The sequence below is a fragment of the Convolutriloba macropyga genome, chromosome 13 (genome assembly GCF_964194025.1).
Source record: "Convolutriloba macropyga chromosome 13, txConMacr16.3, whole genome shotgun sequence".
NCBI lineage: Eukaryota > Metazoa > Xenacoelomorpha > Acoela > Convolutidae > Convolutriloba > Convolutriloba macropyga.
Genome location: NC_134480.1, coordinates 11,377,137 through 11,396,058, shown reverse-complemented (window position 1 = coordinate 11,396,058; position 18,922 = coordinate 11,377,137). Strand labels below are relative to the sequence as shown.

General features: G+C 35.0%; 1 protein-coding gene and 2 non-coding genes across 3 annotated transcripts in view; 1 reads left to right on the top strand and 2 right to left on the bottom strand.

Annotated features, from left to right (window-relative positions):
- The window catches only part of LOC142351599 (ATP-binding cassette sub-family C member 4-like), a 220,811-nt gene that overhangs the window by 125,200 nt on the left and 76,689 nt on the right, over nt 1-18,922 (top strand). The window contains exons 4-6 of the mRNA XM_075403735.1: nt 6,440-6,723; nt 7,184-7,263; nt 15,465-15,615. Coding sequence (XP_075259850.1) covers nt 6,440-6,723; nt 7,184-7,263; nt 15,465-15,615 — 515 coding nt within the window. The remainder of the gene's footprint in view (nt 1-6,439; nt 6,724-7,183; nt 7,264-15,464; nt 15,616-18,922) is intronic.
- On the bottom strand, nt 3,058-3,129 carry Trnae-uuc (transfer RNA glutamic acid (anticodon UUC)). The gene has a single exon. It is a non-coding gene; the product is annotated as a tRNA-Glu (tRNA).
- Nucleotides 5,993-6,065, bottom strand: Trnaa-agc (transfer RNA alanine (anticodon AGC)). Its single transcript has one exon. It is a non-coding gene; the product is annotated as a tRNA-Ala (tRNA).

Genomic DNA, 18,922 nt, shown 5'->3' with positions numbered 1-18,922 from the left:
AGCTTTCAAATAGTAAACTATCTATTTTTTGTTGCACAGTCTTCATGAGGAAGCGGGACAGAGATGTCAGCAAACTTGAACCCAAGGCACTAGAAGGAAAGTTTGTGGGTTACACTGAAGGAGACAATGGATACCTGGTGTACGTACCCAACACACGCAAGGTTGCGGCAGTTCGAGATGTGATCATCAAGGAGTCCGAAATGGGCTCAATCCCTGACGACACAGAGACGCCCAACCTACTAGATGAGGGGTCACAGCAACTGGGGATCTGGCACCCAGATGATGGTCATCAAGACGATGGCAACAAAGAGGAGCAAGGCACATCTACTGCAATAAAGGAGGAGTGGCATAACGCAGAGAGCGTGAACACTCAAGAAACGACACTGAGACGAAATGCCTCAGATGCTGAGGAAGCAGCACTGGATGAAGATTCTACTGCAACAAGAGGGAGTCTCAGAGACTCGAAGTCACTGGAAGACAGTGAAACGGAGGACTTCTCACAGACAGCTGGCTTTTTTGAAGAGTCACTGGAGCAAGCGGACATGGCAGAGCCCAGACGAGGGACACGAGCAAGGAATGTTCCGCAATTTTTTGGAGAAGTCAGGGCCCATCTTGCTGTGACTGAGGGTGACTATGTGGAACCCAAAACAGTCTACGAAGCCAAGCAAGGTGACGATTGGGACCAGTGGCACCGTGCAATGAAGGACGAGGTCAAGGCACTCCAAGACAACGAGACTTGGAACCTAGTGAGACCACCCACGAACAGGGACGTCATACCGGGCAAATGGGTCTACAAAGTGAAATTGGGACCAAGTGGTCAAGTGGACAAATACAAAGCACGCTATATGGCGAAAGGCTTCAAACAGGTGGAAGGACTGGACTACTTTGAGACTTTTGCGCCTACCTTAAGCCAGAGACATTCAGGACTCTACTTCAACTATCAGTGAAGCACGGCCATGTGATGCACCAGTTTGATGTCAAGACGGCTTTCCTGCACTCACCAATAGAGGAGGAAGTGTACCTGGAACAGCCACAGGAGTTTGTAAAACAAGGATCCGATGGGGAGAAGTTAGTATGCCTACTGAATAAATCAATTTATGGTTTGAAACAGGCAGCTAACAACTGGTATAAGGAACTGGCAAACTTCCTACTGAGACAGGGGTTCACCAGAAGCAGGAATGACCATTGCTTGTTCGCAAGAGCAGAGACAGAGGGTCGCACGTTCATCTTGGTCTGGATTGACGACATCATAGTGGCATCAAGAAGCATGACAGTGATAGAAAGAATGCTTGAACGGTTTCAAATGGATCAATGCAAACGCTCAAGAACTCCAGCTGATTTGAATTTGAAACTTTAGACAGCACAGAACGGAGACGAAGAAGTGGACCAGAGGATCTACAGAAGCTTGGTTGGATCACTTCTGTATCTGGCCAAACAGACGAGGCCAGACATCATGTTCACAGTCAACATTCTGTCCAGACACATGAATGCACCAATCAACACTGGATGTGCGGAAAAAGACTTCTGCGATATCTTCAAGGTTCAAAAGGTTTAAAATTTACACGAAAGAAGCTAGTTATGATTCAGTGGGGGAAAGTGATGCAGACTGGTCTGGTGACGTGAACGACAGAAAATCAACGACGGGCTACTACTTCAAGCTCAACGGACGTGGCGCAGCACTCAGCTGGGGTGTCAAGAAGCAGGCCACAGTTTCTCTTTCTTCATCAGAAGCAGAACGTCAGAACATGGCAGCAGCTGTTCAAGAAACATTGTATCTGAAACAACTTCTGGAGGATTTTGGCATCCAACAGAAGTATCCAATAGCAATTGGAGAGGACAACCAGAGTTGTATTGAATTGTGCCAAAACCCAGTCATGCACAAGAGCAATTACATTGAGACAAAATTTCACTTCATTCGGGACAAGACGGAAGATGGGACTATTTCAATTCATTACGTTCCTACTGACAAAATGGCAGCTGACATCTTCACGAAATCTTTACCCGTATAGAAGGTGGAAACATTCAGAACTGTATTGATGGTAACAGACTCTACGCAATAAGCTCAAGTCTGAGTGGGGGTGTTAGAATATCGATCAAACTATAGTCTTAAACTTAGTGAGAATTAGAAAGAAAGTTTAACTTACCAGATTAGAGAGACAAAAGCAAATTGATTTTGATCAGAGAATTGATATAAATGAATTTTCAAGAAATGGTGCTTAGAATCAATATTCGGTTCAAATTGGTGAATCTAGATAACTAATATTAGAGTGAGATTTTTTAATGTAAAATCTTCCCAGCATGTATTGAATGATTATGATACCACCGGAAATGCGAACGAGTTTTTAGAAAAGTGTAAATACATACCATCTATGGTATCCACTGCGACTGATTTCTGGAAAATTTGCAGAATCAAACCATATTGGTTAACCCTTGCGACCCCCACTGTAACTCATGGTGCTAAGATTAGTTTTGTATCTTGACTTTCTTGCACTGATAATGGGTATATATACAGCTGAGTTTTGAGCCTTTTTTCATCCCCAAAATCAAATCACCATCTTGATCTAAAAATCAGATCTCTCCTGTAAATCTCTAAATTCTACTGTAAAATATCATTCTTGTTATTCTCTCATTTTGAGAAATTAATTTTTCGACTTAGTTAAAAACGCTTTTATTCCGCTTGCGAAAACCCATAACCCAACAGGTTATGGGCCAGCAATTTTCTAATGACTATTAGGTTAATAGATTTTTTTCTAGATATTAAATGACTTTGCAAATTCGGAATACCAATCCTTTTTATAAGCAAATTCAAATTAACTGCAATCCGAAGGATTCGTCATCTGAGTCACATCCCTTACAAGATTGTCGAACTAATTGAGTGACAGTGAAATCTGTGCTTTTGATTGAAAGGGACAACCGTTGTTCAAACATAACTGAAAGTAAATACTGTTTGGATTATCAGAAGTTTGTATGATTTAGCTGACTGTGCTTATTTGTGCATCGTCGGGCGTCTAGAAAGTCTGTAAAGTTTTTCGTTCGAAATGCTTGAAATTGAAAAGCTTCCCAGTCCGGGAGTCGAACCCGGGCCTTGTGGGTGAAAGCCACAAATCATATCCGCTAGACCAACTGGGAGTTGTTACATGATGCAGATGGTACCAATCGAATCTGTTGCCTCTTTTGGTGTCTTTTTAACAGTGCTGCAAAAATATTCTATAAATTCATTTTAGTATTCTCGACAACTGACCGTGTTTTAGTTTATTTTTTGCAGAGATGGTTGCCGGTAGAATTTATCTTTCATCAAATTAGTAAAATGAGATGTTATTTGTATTATAGATATTCGTTCATTGTGTATGTTTCTGTTGGTGTTCAATGGTGGGTCATCTAGAAGTAAATTGTGCGAAAAATGTTTTTTTTTAAAGTAAAACTAAAGATTTCACTCAGTAATAAAGTAATTGTCTTATCAGTAATGAAGTACTAAATTTCAGCATTCATTGACTAAGTTGGCGAATGCTATTGACAATTATCTTTTACAGAAGATTTCGTTTTGTGTCCGTTCAAATGTTTTTGTTTCTTTTTGTTCAATCAACCTTTTACTTGTTTTTGTATTCCACTAGTTGGAATTGAGTCTTCTACTAATATTACTACTACTAGAAAAGGTTATATGATCTCGAGATAAGTTAAATAATTTGAGAGGAATGACCAAATTTAAATGTTGACTGGAAATGCGGGGCATCGATCCCCGTCTCTGCATACTCGTGAATCATCTGTACGCTCTACGACCAATGACAAGTTCTGTCTTCTTATAGTATGCATTGATTAAAAACTGTTAAAGCTAACGCCAGTTAACTGTCATACTTAATTCATCGGCCAATTCTTCGCTCGGTTAAACTTTTTTTTATAAAATTTAATTCCAGTTTTTAATAACTGTTTTAACCGAAGAGGTCATATTTTTGCAGACGCGGTGAACTCTGGTTTCCAATATTAAAATGTGATTTATCCTTCAAAGATTTTTGTATCAAAGGCTCCAAAATTAATTAGAAAATTTTGTTGCCTATTCTTCATTTTACTCTTGTGTTAAGATATTAGAAGGCACGACGAAAGATAAAGATTTACAAAACTATAGAGTTAGCCGAAAGCAAATCCTTCCAAAATGAAATTCTCAGCTGAACTCCTGCAAATAAGGTTTGATTTATATGCGATTCGAACTTCCGCGTGCGTACTTGTAAACTTTAATTTGCGTAGCAAGTCGTAACCATTAAGCTAAACGGGCTTTGTTCTGATTGCATACAAACTAGCTTATATATAAATGGTGTGTATACTACTATAGTAATAACCAGTTATAGGCTACAAAAGTATGACATTACTCTGCTCAGACTTTATTTTGGGATATGAATAATTTTCAGACTGTACAGGATAAATTTTGCTTGAGCTAACTCCATGACCTCAAAATAATCATCATGAAGAAGAACTGCACATAAAGAAACTTAAAATATTCTGGAGATGCATTTTTTCAGTACTGAAATAAGGTTTTACACTTGAAATGTGCTGGTTCAGCGCTGAAATGCTCTGAGACTCAAGTCCGGCATATCAGTTCCAATCAGGGCTTTTTTGACAAAGCAAAAACGTATGCAGAAAATCATCAATTTGGATATAATTTTTTTGCAATTATTTTATAACTACAGTCCAAATGAAAATTTAAAACTACAGACCAAAAGGTTATTTTGAAAAGTTCTCGTCCCATAGCAATTTCTCCTCCCTTTATAAGCTACAACGAATCCCAATTACCTACACCAGCCAACGCCTACCTCACCCTCCCCCAATCCGTCCCTAAACCCCTTCCTACCCATACCTTCGATTGGATTGGCTACCCCCCAGCAAACTACTCCTACCCCAAACCTAGATATACCCTCATCTACTTAACCCCCAAACAAAAACAACCTAAACGTCCACTGAACTACCCCCACTACCTACACCTCTTAATTAAAAGCTGGGGTTTTTTTTCTTTTTAGTATTACTTTCTGAAGTTTTAAGAGATACTTAAGTTTTTCGTAAATTGTTTTCTTTTTCACACTTCTCATTTTTCAAGTTTTTTTGTCTTAAGAGGCTACAAAACTTTCTTAGAGCTTCTTGTTGGCAGCATCAAAGTTAATTTGATTATTTTAAGCTATCACAATTTTTCCAGCATCATTTATGCAGTTTGAGCAACTTTTTCTCTCGTATTTGACATTCAACTTTTCTGACAGCCTTCAGAATTGACTTTTTCGTATCAGTTGGTGAGAAATAGCATTTTTTGAAGAGATTAGCTTTTAAAAATTTTAATGAAATATTAAATGGTAAATTTCTTGCGAAAAACTTTGAGTTTTTTGATGTTGTTGTGTGAAAATTGATATCGTGTTTCTAGTGCAATTGTCAAATCTTTAAAAATTTGTACACAAACGTTTGATTGCAGTAACTAGAATTTCTGTCGTTTTTTTGGAAAGTTTGAAGTATTTTACGGGGTCTTTGTTGTTTTCAGAATTGTTGCCAAAAACTTTGTGATCAAATCCTGGACATTCCGCCGTCACTTTACAATTTACGCTTCCTTCTTTGGGCATCAGAATTTTTTTGTTCCATAAAAGTTCTTCTTTAATGATGATTTTTTAAAACATCTTTAGATGTATTCTGTTCAACCCTCCGAGCTCTGTTGACCTAAAAATGTTACTCATCCAGGCCCTTCTGCTCCTTTTTACATTATTATGAGCTATAACAACATATAATATGTAATGAGGGGACATAAAAAATTGGGGGGGGGGGGGGGGGGGCAGAATAGATCCATTGCTTTAAGGCGTTAGTGGTTCTTTTTTTGCAGATTATTAGTTTGTGGATGGTTGTGATTATGAATTTAATTTGCGCGCTTTCTTAAAATTATTGGTCATCAGAAAATTGCCATTTTTGCTCCGTGAAAACTAGATAACAAAATTAAATGGTAAGAATTCGAATACCAACAAAACTGTTGTGGAGATGCGGGGCATCGATCCCCGTACCTCTCGCATGCTAAGCGAGCGCTCTACCATCTGAGCTACATCCCCTTGTGATGCCAGCGAGCATCGAGTTCAAGCTGCCGGAACTGTCTATCTTGACATATTAGCAGTGACTGCGTATAAGTGAAGCTTATGTTAATAACTATCTATCTTCATTGTTTCATCAATTTTTAGTTCCATCAATTTTTAGTTCAGTAACACTATAAAGATTAGATTTCAATTCAAGATTAGACTGACATTCAAAATTTGCATATTTGCAGATTGAAATCTGTTTCCCAATGTCAAGTAGCTATTCCTATTTTTAACTTTCAAATTTATTTTATTTTAATCTAGTAATATTCGGTTATATTAGCAAGGTAAACGCTATTAAAATTAATTGATCACATTTCAGCACTTTGATCAAACTTTGAGTTTTTGCGCAGGTCTAACAACAACGAACGCGTGAAGATTTTCGAAGACACTGTGCAAGGCAAAGAACAACCCCCCAAATACTCGAATGGAACTGAACTAAGACTGGGACCTGAGTACTATGATGATGATTACATCAGGATTTACATAGTTCTCATTATGCTCTTTCTGGTCACGAATGCGGTGTCTTCCGCGGCTATCAGTGTCATCGTTGCAAAGGCATCCCAGAAGTTGCACAATCTGATGTTCGAACGATTGCTCCATGTTGTGACAAAGTTCTTCGATATGCACCCTTCAGGTTCGTGCACGTTTGCGTTTTGCCAAAAGTTCAAATTCGGATCTGCCTTGTTTCAATGTTCGCACTTATAACCTTATCACCCCCCACGCCCAAAAAAATTACAAAGTACATCCTATATTACAAAGCACATCCTATTACAAAGCACATCATAGACAGATTTTAGTGCCAGACTGACGTGGTCTCGGTTCAGACGATCATCGAACGCGCAGATCTCGAAATTTTGCGATCGCATGAAAGTCTGGGACTGAAATTGTCTGATCAGAGATTACTTCTGTCTTCCTTTAAAATCTAGAAGTTATTTTTTTCATTGGAACAGATTGTTTCGCTCTGATGAGGTCTTATTTATTGTGATAAATAAATTTCTGTGTATGTTTCGCATCATAGACACTTAAGCGAGATTTTAATCAAATCCAGTCGACCAATATTGTTTGGAACAAAAGTTTTCAGAGGGATTTTTTAGGTCAGATCCTGAACAAGTTCTCAAAAGACGTGGGCATTGCGGACAATGACTTGAACAGATGCTTCTTCGACTTCTCAAGGGTAACATTTTAGTGTGCGAAATACTTTGGAGACGTTTATTAGCTTTTGCGTCTAAGCAGACGCAAATGCTTAGCATGTGCTTAATTTGAACCCAGTTTTAACAAATTTTAAATCCTGAGTTTGTAAGTTGGTTCTTTTTTCTCACTGTCCCGCTTTTTTGCCCCTATTTATATAACCCCTCTATCATTTCACCCCGATTTTAATCCTTTATATAATAAGGACTATTAAAATAGCAATCTAATCATTTGGCCATGCCCCTTTATCGCAATCGTTTTCCACAAAAATTTTTGTTCCCGAGGATATTTTTAAAAGTGATGTAAGCTGCTTCAATTCAGCTTTGTAAGTCTTATCAACTCTAAACGTCTTTTGTGCTCCTTTTCGGTAAAACTGCGAAGTTTGGAACATCTTTTCAGAAATCATTCTTTTTTGTTCCAACCCCTCTTGAGGGGGAGGAACTATATACTCAATTTTGGCCGATCGATGTATTCATCGTAGAGAGTTGAGATGTGAATTTAAAAACATTTTTTTATTTGCGTTTTTACATGGAGTAATTTGCGAGTACACGGATTTCTGAGAAACGTAGAGTGAGTTCCGTTGTTTTTATTCACATTTTCCGGAATTTTTGCCTAAAATTTTGTCAATTTTGCAAAAATTCGTTATCATTTTTAAGAATAGTTATGTTGATTTTGACATAAAAAATATTTTTGACTGTTTTTATTAAAACTTTTTGTCAAAAACTCTCGCTAAATGTTTAAAATTCCTTTTTTCATCAATAATTTCCTGCCTTTTTCATCAATAGCAGCACGAAATAAGCGTATTTAGTCCACTTTGATTGAATTTACCGGAATCACACACCCAAACACTACTAACAAAATCTGTGTAGACTTAAAAAAGAGCTCTTTTTACTTCAATTGTCGTTGAGAGTGCTCTGTAATTAAGTCTTTGCCGTTCTTTGCTAACTTTCGTGGTTGATTATCAAAAACAAAGCATTTATTTTTAATTTTTAAACTCACAAATTATCTATATAACATTCAAAAAATTAAGTGTACCTAATGGACGAACAGCGTTAGCAGGGCTAATTTTGGACCAACCTCGGACTGTTACAATCCAAAAATAAATCGGATTGTAATCAGTCGGTCTTTTTACAAAAATCGATTTTTTAAAATTAAATAAAGAAAAGATCATTTAAAATCAAAGCTTAGTAGTGTCAAGTAAGCAGTCTGTCTTCCTAAGAAGCTTCAAGTTAGTGCATCTAGTTTCTTACTTGAAAGCTTATGATCTTTTTGATTTTTAAAAATATTTGATTTTTAAATAAATTATGGCTTATTGAATTTTGCCTGTTTTTTTTTTTCTTAATTTGGTCGTCTTGTAATAAGCAAAGAAAGAATGCTTGTTCTTTCTGCTGATTTAAAGTTTAATGTATATTGCGTTTTTGAGCCTTAAGTTATTGTTTTCTGGCTCTGATACTACTAGATTTCACATTTTCTTACCGGAAAGAACTTTTACTCAAAAAGAACTTTTACTCAAAAGAACTTTTACATTGTTTTCCAAAATAAAAAAAACACTTTTTAACTTCGCAATATTGTTCTTTTTATTATCTATTTGTTACCTAGTATCGTTAGTTAAAGATCAAATATGACATTTTTGGTGTTAGGGGAAGGAGTCGAAAGAGATCGGTGTCACAAAATCCAATGTTTTCAAAGAATTTGTTATAACCTTACTGGCTTCGACACGGGTTTTTCACAAAGAAAAGTAAACCAATTTTTGATTTTTGTCAATTTTGACGTTATTTTTGTAGGCGTAAGCCATATTCTGGATGATTGCAGGTATCACGGGCTTCCGTTAACGAAAGAGCAAACCTATTTAAATATTTCATATTGTAATAAATGGCTTTTATGACTTTGGAAGTGAATATTTTTTTTTCGAAAAGAAATCAAATGTATTACTTAATTTTGCCCTTTTTCTGTTTTGTCTGCTGGTTACCTAGTCTCATTAATGAGAGGGTACATACTACATTACCGGTGTCTGAAGAAGGCGCAATCAAACATCTTTTGATGGCCAAAATATAGCTTTACGGCTTCGACAGCGTTTTCTGGAAAGTTTTAATTGAATTTTTGTTTGTTGGCTATTTGTAGTTATTTTTAACCGCATAAAAAAATCAATAACAACAAGTCATAATGCAATTCTTTCAAGGCATTGGTAATCGTAACATATGGAATATATTAGTTGATATCTAATTGTTTTCCTTACTTTGAAATTAATTGTTTAAAAAAATAAGCGAATTTTGAACTTCACCGTTTTTTTTCTTTTTTGTCTAATTGTTACCGAGCCTTTTTATGGACTTGTCCCATATCTTTTCTGGTGAATTACAAGTGAGTTTATTTAGTTTCAGTTTTATCTGACTCTATATTGACTTTGTTATTAAGTTTTGTTTTTAAAATGGACATTAAATTTTTGATGTAATTAATGTTTGTTGTTGTTGTTTAGTTTTGCTGCTCGTCTTAACTCGATTTCTTATTATATATCATTATATCTCATCACTCTAATGCATCAATCTAACATTATATCTCATCAATCTAATGCATCATTTGTTTACTCCACTGAGTCTTTTTCTTTGGAGACTATCTTTTCGTTCATACACTATTTTTTTTTGAAAAATACTTGATTTTTTGGGTTTTTCTATCGGTTCCTCATTTGGTAGACAGTAATGCCAAAATTGTGGATGAGCGGGGTCGGAACTTCATGTGCGATCGCACTTTACCGAGCCTCCTTGTTTTAGTTTAGTTGCAATAACTCATACAGGCGATAAGTTAATTTTTACGCGGTAATGTTCATAACGTTTTCTTACGTTTTTTTTTGTTGAAATTTGATTTTTAATCTTTCATTGTCTATAATTCAATTGAATTGGTTCTTCATGATGTCCAAACATTCGTGATGTCCACAGTTGCTATAAGTTGAAAAATAATACCAAAAATATTGAAATTGGGAAAACGATTTTTATATATGAAGTGCAAATATTTTTTGCTGATGTTAAACCAAAATAGGTTTTTTTGGATATATATAAATACACAAATTGACCTTTTTGAAACTTGATGATCAACTTTTTAAATTAAAAACTGCTCTCTGCAGTGGGTCAGATATGGTGATAGCTGGACAATTATTGAAATATTTATTTAATAGGTCATCTTTAAGGATGAAATATTAAAATACTATAAATTTAACTCCGGTTAAAATAAATCTGTGCGTTCAGACAGCTAAGTTTTCTTGAGTAGAGTTAGGTGAACCTAAATGTGTTCGCCAATCAGAGGCAATTTAATACGATTTAAAGATGACAGTACGATCACGGTGAGGAACGATAAGTTCTAACGTCTTATTTTTTTCACTATCACTGAAATAGGACTATAATATAACGACTCCCCTAGCTTAATAGTAATAATAATAAATTGTTTCCATCAGTCAATAAGTAGCTTTTCACAATTACCTGTACAAATACAATCACATATTTGACTGTGGGAGAGCACTATTTGGCCGATGGCCCGTTCTCAAGTGTCTCGTTTAGTTTATCTGGATGAAAGTGATTCAAAATGTAGAAAGAGAAAAAAAAGAAAAAAAAAGAGGAAACACTATTTTTCAAGGTACCATTAAACTTAGTGAAAAACATTATTCTGGTTATGGAACGCCTTTGAGTTGTGATATTAAAACTCATAAAACAGTCTGACTATGTCCTCATTACCCAAAATATAATTATCTAGAAATTGATGACAGAAATTTTTTGTTTCGGCGGTAGACATGCTTTCAATTTTTTCTATTATTTCATCATCGTAACCTAGAAGCATTCTTAAGACCCGCCTTATCCTAACTATTATTGAAAAACTGTGAAATAGATTTTTACCTTGAGTTATTTTGTTTTTAATCAACCGCCTGCTTTTTCTCAGGCAATTTTGCATTGGGAAACCCTTTGAAATTGGTGAAATATTACATTGTCCTCTTATGTTTTTTAGTGTTTGCTAAGTACCTCATAGGCATGTAACTCTGAGGCTAAATAGACCCTACGTTTTACTCTTTCTTCTTAAGTGCTTTCAAACTTTTTTCGATGAAAAATTAGCCGCACGATACGTTTGACAACTTTGTCTATTTCCCTAATAGTTGTGATTGTTGTTGACCCGTATATCAGGAATCCGTATTGTACTATTGGCTGTATGTATGTTCTAAACGCTTTTATCATCTGTGATTCTCTCAAAACTTTTCTTAGTTTATAAAAGATAGAACAATTCGACAAAAGTTTTGTGACCACATGCTTTGAGTGCTTTGAGAAACGTAGATCATTATCTATCGTGATGCCCAGGTATTTGAAACTTTGTTTTTCTTCAATTTTTGTGTTTTTTATGAATGTTCTTGACACAACATTTTTTTGATTTTTCTTTACAAAAAGCATGCTTTTTGTTTTTCCTTGTTCAGTGTTAGTTTTTTTTATGAGCCAATCAATGACCTTATCTAGTGCTCTGTCGTGATCATCGTCAATTTTCGATGCAGAACTTCTGCTCTTCACAACAGTGTCATCGGCGTATAAAAATAACATTTGTTTTTTTCTGGGACAAACTTAAGTCATTCATGTAGATAATAAACAAGAGGGCCAAGAATTGATCCTTGTGGCACGCCTAGTTCTATAACATTCAGTTTGGGCTTTTTATCTCCAATTAAAGTATATTGCATTCGTTTGGACAAATATGATTTTAAAATGTTGTATATTGGACCACGCAGACCATTTCTATAACACTTTTGCAGTAGAATGATGTGATCGACATTATCAAAAGCTTTCTTTAAGTCTAGAAAGGTGCATTTGGTTTTTTCACTGTTGTTGTGGATATTTGATCTTTTTTTCTCTATTAAGGTTGCAATGGCATCAACTGTGCTCTTCCCGTGCCTGAAGCCAATTTGTGAATCTGAGAGAATTTCGAAAACGTTTAGCTAGTTTTGAATTCGATCAAATATAATCCGCTCAAAGACTTTCCCTATAAATGGTAGCAACGAGATGGGCCTGAAATTTGATGGGTCATCTTTATTTCCATTTTTGAAGAACGGTATAACTTTTGCTATTTTCAAACTCTCTGGGTATTGCCCAAGCATCTGTTAAACAAGAGTTGTAAAGGAGCTTCTAAACAGTCAGAAACTTTTTTAATGAAAAAATAGTTCAAGTTATAGCAATCAAGGCTAAATTTGTTTTTACAGTTGTTGATAGCGTACATTACGTCATTTTCAGATATCGATTTTAGAAACATACTTTGACTCTGGTTTTCTATCGTAACGGCAGTTCTTGTTAAAAATTCTGCATTCAATTTTTTCCCAATGTTTGAGAAGAACTCGTTAAACTCTTCTACTTTATTTTGCGAGCAGAAAACTTTAGAGGACTCTGAATTGCCGGCTAAAGATCTGTAAAGCTCAAAAAAAGATTTTTTTGTTTTTTACCGAATCGGTTTTAAGTAGATTTTGATAAAAAGTTTGTTTTTTAGATCTGATGAGAGATTTAAGGTTTTTACAAGTTTTTTGAAAATTTTCGTGAATTTGTGGACTTCCAGTTGTATCTGTCAGTTTCTTACGACTACGTTTTTTCGTCGCTAAGTTTTTAACCTCATTATCAATCCAATTTTTGTATTTTTTTTGTGTACGATATTTTTCAGGAAGGTGACTGTTTAATGCTTCAGTGAGCAATTCGTGAAATTTTTTGAAGGCTTTGTCAATTGGTAAGAGTTCGAAACTACTTCTGTGGACCTCAAATTGATACCTGAGATCCTTTTCGAGTCTTTCTCTTGTAATTGGATTATCTAGGTTATGCCATTTGATACCATCGTTGGGTCGTTATTGCTTGATATACTGAGACCATTTCCGGCTAAAAGGCTTTTTAAGCTTTCGGCTTTTTTGCTGTTTATTAAAAAGTTAACATTAAAATCCCCACAAAGTACGTGTTTTGTTTCTGGGTCAACCATTAGGCTGTCGAGATATCTTTCAACCGTCAAGAAATTGGCTTCATTAGTGCAATTTGGTTGCATATAAATACATGAGAATCAGATTTCTTCTTTTATGGTTTTAATGGCGACTGTTAGTAGTTGAAAGGAATTCGTTTTTAGTTTTTTAACTATCTGACAATTTATGTTATTTTTCAAGAAGAATGCAACACCTCCACCTCTTTTTTTACGATTGCTGGCTATAATTCTTGATAACCATTCAAAGAGAAACAGTTATTGTTGTAGCTAGGATTTAGCCAAGTCTCAGTAAGGCAAACTACTTCAGGTTTCTGAGACATGCTATTAATGTAAACTTCAAACTCGTCTAGGTTCTTAGACACGGATCGAATGTCTTGAAGAACAAATTGGAACTGTACAGGATTACAGGTTCTTTTAATTGTCATTGTTGACGTAGAGACACTTTTCGTTATCAATTCCCTGCCATTGCAGTCTGGTTTTTTTTTTGTATAAAACTACCAACTATTTTGATATAACAGTGCTTAATTGTTTTTTTTATTTGTTGCTTGCGGAAATCACCAGCAACAAATCAAAGCATTCTGTTTCATTGTTTTCCTGCGCCTTGTCTGCATGGTTGCGTAAATCACAACCGACAGGCCGCCGCCTGCGGAAATCACAGGCAGAGGGCTGAAACAATTTTTAAAGATTTTTAGTTGAATTTGAGGTTATCTTATACATATATAAGCTGACTTTATGAAATTTAAAAAAAACTTAAGAAATGAGCAAAAAAGGTTTAAAAAACATGATCAAAAACGTTACGCACCTAAAGCTTGCGATAAGTTTCTACCCTAAATCTTGAGTTGTGCTCATATTATACACATTAAAGAAACCAAACAAAAATAATTGAGTTATGTTTTAGCTTTTTATTACAGTTACTGAGTTTGTGAGATGTCGTTTGTTCTATTCGTTTTGAATATTAAGTCGTTTGTATGCAGGTGAGTTGATAACGTCGTCAGTAGAAGATATTCCGAAATGTTTTTTTTTCGTTTTATAGCATTGATTGAGTCCAAATCTTCTATCTCGTTAATTTTAACGAATTTTGCCTTTTCTCTACCATTTTCAACTAAAACCGAAACTGCACAATTGTGTGTTGCAGTAATCATGTTTCTTTTGTTTGCTTCGTTTTTGATCTGAGCTTCATATTCTGGTAGGGGTTCGTTTAGATAGATGGCTTTGTTGTTTATCCTGTTTTTTGTTTTTCTGAGTCGTTTTCTTTTTTCATAGACACTTTGTTTGTCGGCAAAATAAATAAAATTGCAAATTACTGTTGGCAGTTGAAACTCGTTTCCGGAATTGGGAATAATGTGACACGCTTTGATACTGTCCTCAGTAATTTCGACCCCCAAGAATTTCTCAAAAAATTTTAAAGTTTCGTGCGTTACATTACAAACTTGTCGAGCATCGAAGGGCGGATTAACGATTATTAACGAGTCTTTGCGCGTGTATCTCTCCTGCGCTCTTAGGTGATCATTAATATGTTTTTGCTTTGCTTTTAGTTCCCTAATTTCTTCGTCCTGTAAGTTATTTTTTGCTTTCAAGAGTTCGATTTCTTTTTTCATTACACTTACTTCTGTGTCTTGGATACTACTCACGACAACCTCTGAAGCTATGGGTTTGGACGTTGATGATGATGTGGCCTCCATTTCCATTGCCGAGTGATAACAATAGAAAAAAATTAATAAAGTAAAAAGCAAATTTAATCAAAGATAACACTCAAATTGGAATCTTGTGCGATAAGACTGCAACAGCAAAGAAAGGTTGTTCTTTTCAAGCGAACATTTAGAGTTTTAAAGTTTTCTCACAACGTTTCACTCAAGGTCAACCGACTGCTCTTCGTGTAATCAATTAGACGTTTTTTTTTTCAGGCTAAATATAACAATTGCGTCGTTTGAGAGCAATTTTGTGTCCAGTTTTTTTAAAAAAAATATTTGATAGCCACAAAGCGATACCTGAGGATGTTTTTGATTTTTGTGTTTTTTACATCATTTTATTCCAGAAATAAACTTTATTTTATACATTTATTTTATAATAAACTTCATTTTATTCCAAAAATAAACGTAACCAATAAATTAAGGGCATGTATTCTTATGGTTCAGAGGCCAAGTTTCAGTATTTATATATGTCCTCATGAATTAAATGAGGCCTTTGAATAATTGCTGATAGATTAAAATTTTGTTTCAGATGTTCTACCAGACAGTTGGCTATTCTGTGGCTGTGGTGGTGACAAATATCTATGTCCTAGCCATGAGTGTGCCTCTGGTTATCGGTTTCATTGTCCTCCGCATCATATACTTGCCAGGGTCCAGAGCTATCAAGAGAAAGGAAGCTATAGGTTAGTTGCCAAAATTTTGCTAAAATTGCCCAGTGAAATCGAACATAAAAAAGCTCTTTAATTCCGAGCTGTAATCTGAGCATAGCTATATTGCAGTTCTTATGTTTTTTTTACTCTCAAACGAAATTTGTAGCAATTATATTAGGCCTGCTGTCGTCCAATTTTTTGTCTGACGCGTTTGGCTTTTCGTCCTCAAAAACGGGATAGACAGGTAAAACCCAGTGGGCCTTAAGTTCTCTTAGTGCTTTATGGCTAACTAGTCACTAAGTATCCCTCCGCCTTTAACCCCCTCCCTAACCCCCTTGGCCCCCGCCACTTCCTCCCGCCCCACTTCACCTCATCCACCCTTAACCACGCGAACTTGCTCTCACACGTGCTCACTGCCCGTTTATTGTCGTTTATTACGCTAATAAGCGCTGAGTTTTCAATTGAATTGCGTGATTAGTCTGTCACTATAAATTACTTACCTAAGTCTCTAAATGACGTCATATCGTCATTTCACGTTACTTTTAAAACACGTTATTTTTAAAAGGTTACAAAAGAACAAGTACTCATTAAAAACTGGTAAAATTAAAACTTCGGGAGCGAAATGAAAAGAGGTATTACATTTTGTGGGTTAAATCCTAGTGTTTGAATTTGAAAACTCAAAAAATTTTATATATTGCATCGAAAATTCCGATACAGTTCAATTTTCTTTGCTATTTATATTTCTCTTAACTCTTTTGCGCAAATCTTTTAGTAATTTTCCCCTATGTTTCAACCTTACACCATTTATCTTTATGTTCTATCCTGTTTTAAAGTCCAATTGAGGCCATGAAAATCAGTCGCGTCTTACTATGTTATTAATTGTGACGAGCTCACCTGATACGATTTTTAAACTAAAAGATCTTTGACAGCTGGATGCATAAAATTCCAGAGGATGAATTCGGCAATAGTTTTTGACAATAACATAAACATTTCTTGGTATGAGCTTAAAATTTTGTGCAATTCTTGGCATTTTCTAATTCTGGATTGCCTCTTTTATAGATTACAGTTTACAGATTAATAATAGATTATAGTTTACACAGACTTTTGAAGTCAATTCGGAGTATTGGGGTTACTCACGCCACAGAAAGTGGAGAAAAAATTGAGTGGTTTTGCGTTGTGACTTTTTTTCCTCTGATTCTATTGTAAAAGGAAAAAACCGTGTTTGAAAAACTGCATCCCAATTAAGATTTGTTGTTAACATCCAGTCAAAACTTCTGTTTTTCCAGTTTTTTAAATGAATTTTTGTATAGTTGCTCTTCTAAATCAATTGTTGTAGTTCAGGACCTGTCTTGCTTTTTTGTTAGCTTCATCAATTAAAAATGTTTTTTTTTGCTATGCCTTAATTGACAGCTTTTTCAACGTTTTGCATAAAATCTTAATGATTTCTCTCGCTCTTTCTGTCGTTCTTCTCTCGTGCTCTAAGTGATTCTGAACAGGGTTTGCTCAACGAAGTTTTCTAACATGAAGAGCCACTATCGAAAAACGGTAGAAACTGGTTGAACCCACAACGTACAATTTTAGACGCCAGCTTGTTGAATTTTGTTCTAATATGTATTCGCTACCTTTCGTTTTTAATAGCCGCCCTCATCTTCTCGGCCGGCTATTATAGCGCTCCTATTTTTACGACTCGAAGAGGAGTATTGGAGAAGTCCTTTTTTTAATCAATTTTATTGGAGTGATTTTTGAAGCGGGAAATTAAACGCGTCAAAAAATTTGGAGTGATAGAGCGGAGCGGAGCGAAAAGAGAGTGGTTTCTGTTCATACCGCTGTTTTGAAAGAGCGAGAAATTGATGTGTGAAAAAAATTTCTTTAAGCGAGCGGAATTTTTTTGTTCACGTGCGTTTTACAGGGTATTTTAAAGGGTTTTTTTCATTTATTTCGGTTAGAAGGTTTGGTTATGATTTTGTTTTAATTTTAGGCTGGTTTCGGTAGTGGTTTGAAGGTTTCTGGAAATTAATATGAAATATATGATAATTCGGAGGTTTTTAATGTATTTTGCTGATTTTCGGGCTAATTTTTGATTTTTTTTGACGATTCTTTTGTTTTACTGGCTCAAATGGGTATTGAAGAAACTCCTTCTACTTGAGCAATTTTATGATAACAATTAGTTAGAGTTTTGTGGGTACGAATCATTTTTTTGTTGAGAAATATGACAAAAAATGGCGAAAATTGGAACTATTTTTCTAAATTTTTTTGCAGTTTTTCGTTTTTTTGCTGTTTTTAGCTAAGTTTCTGTGCCTATTACGACTTGCCTATTGTTTTGCGAGCATTTGGATAACCTATTGATTGAAAGGAATTTGTTTTTGGATTTATTTGTTTTTGAAATACTAAAAAATTTTGTAAATTTTTCCAGTTTTTCAGTAAAAGTTGTTTTTTGAGAGCATTTTTCATAATTTTAGCCTAAAGTATTTTTTCAAATTTCAAATAAGTGGTTTTTGTAAGTACTAGTTTTTTTGATGAAGTTATTTTGGCGTAGATAGTTTTTTCGGGATCTCAATTTATAACAAAATTTGATCAGATTTTATCATATTTGAACAGATTTGATTTTATCGTTTTTACTTATTTGTTTCATGACTTTGTTTTAAGATAATCATAAATTAGTGAAGGCACGTTTTGTTTGATGAGTAGTTGGATGGCGTTTAAATGGATTTTCACTTCGAGTCGTTTCCAGAATTCTTCCGGCTATGTTTTTTTTTACTTCGTCGAACTTTTTTTCGCTTTACCATTTTGCCGTTTTTTCGACATTTTGCGTGAAATCTTTTTGACTTCTCTAGGCTAGTTTCTCTCTTCTCTCATTCTGCTAAAAGTGAATTTGAACATCAGTTGCTCAGCAAAGCAATTCAAAATGAACAGAGTCAGTATAAAAAGTTGAAGTCAGAAATAGAAACGGGATAAACCCATAAAGCCCAATTTTAGATGCCCGCTAATTGAACGTCGTTCCTATAAGTCTTAGTTACCATCTGCAATGCTTATTGGTATTGATAGTAGCCCCTGTAGCCTCTCTCTAAGAAACAGAAATATTTTCAACTACAAAATGCCGTCAAAATAAATCGGACTTAAAAAATGTTTTTGTACAAAAATCTTTTTTTTTCAATATCTATTCTTTCAATCCCAATCATGCTTATTGGAATCAACGGCGGCTATTTTCCGGCAATCTGCCAGGTATGTTTGTTCATTGGTAATATTATCATTCCTTATATCCTCTGAAACAAAAATTATCTCTAACTTCAAAGTGTTATAAGAACAGCTCGCTTTTTAAAATAATTTTTTCTTCTAGAAA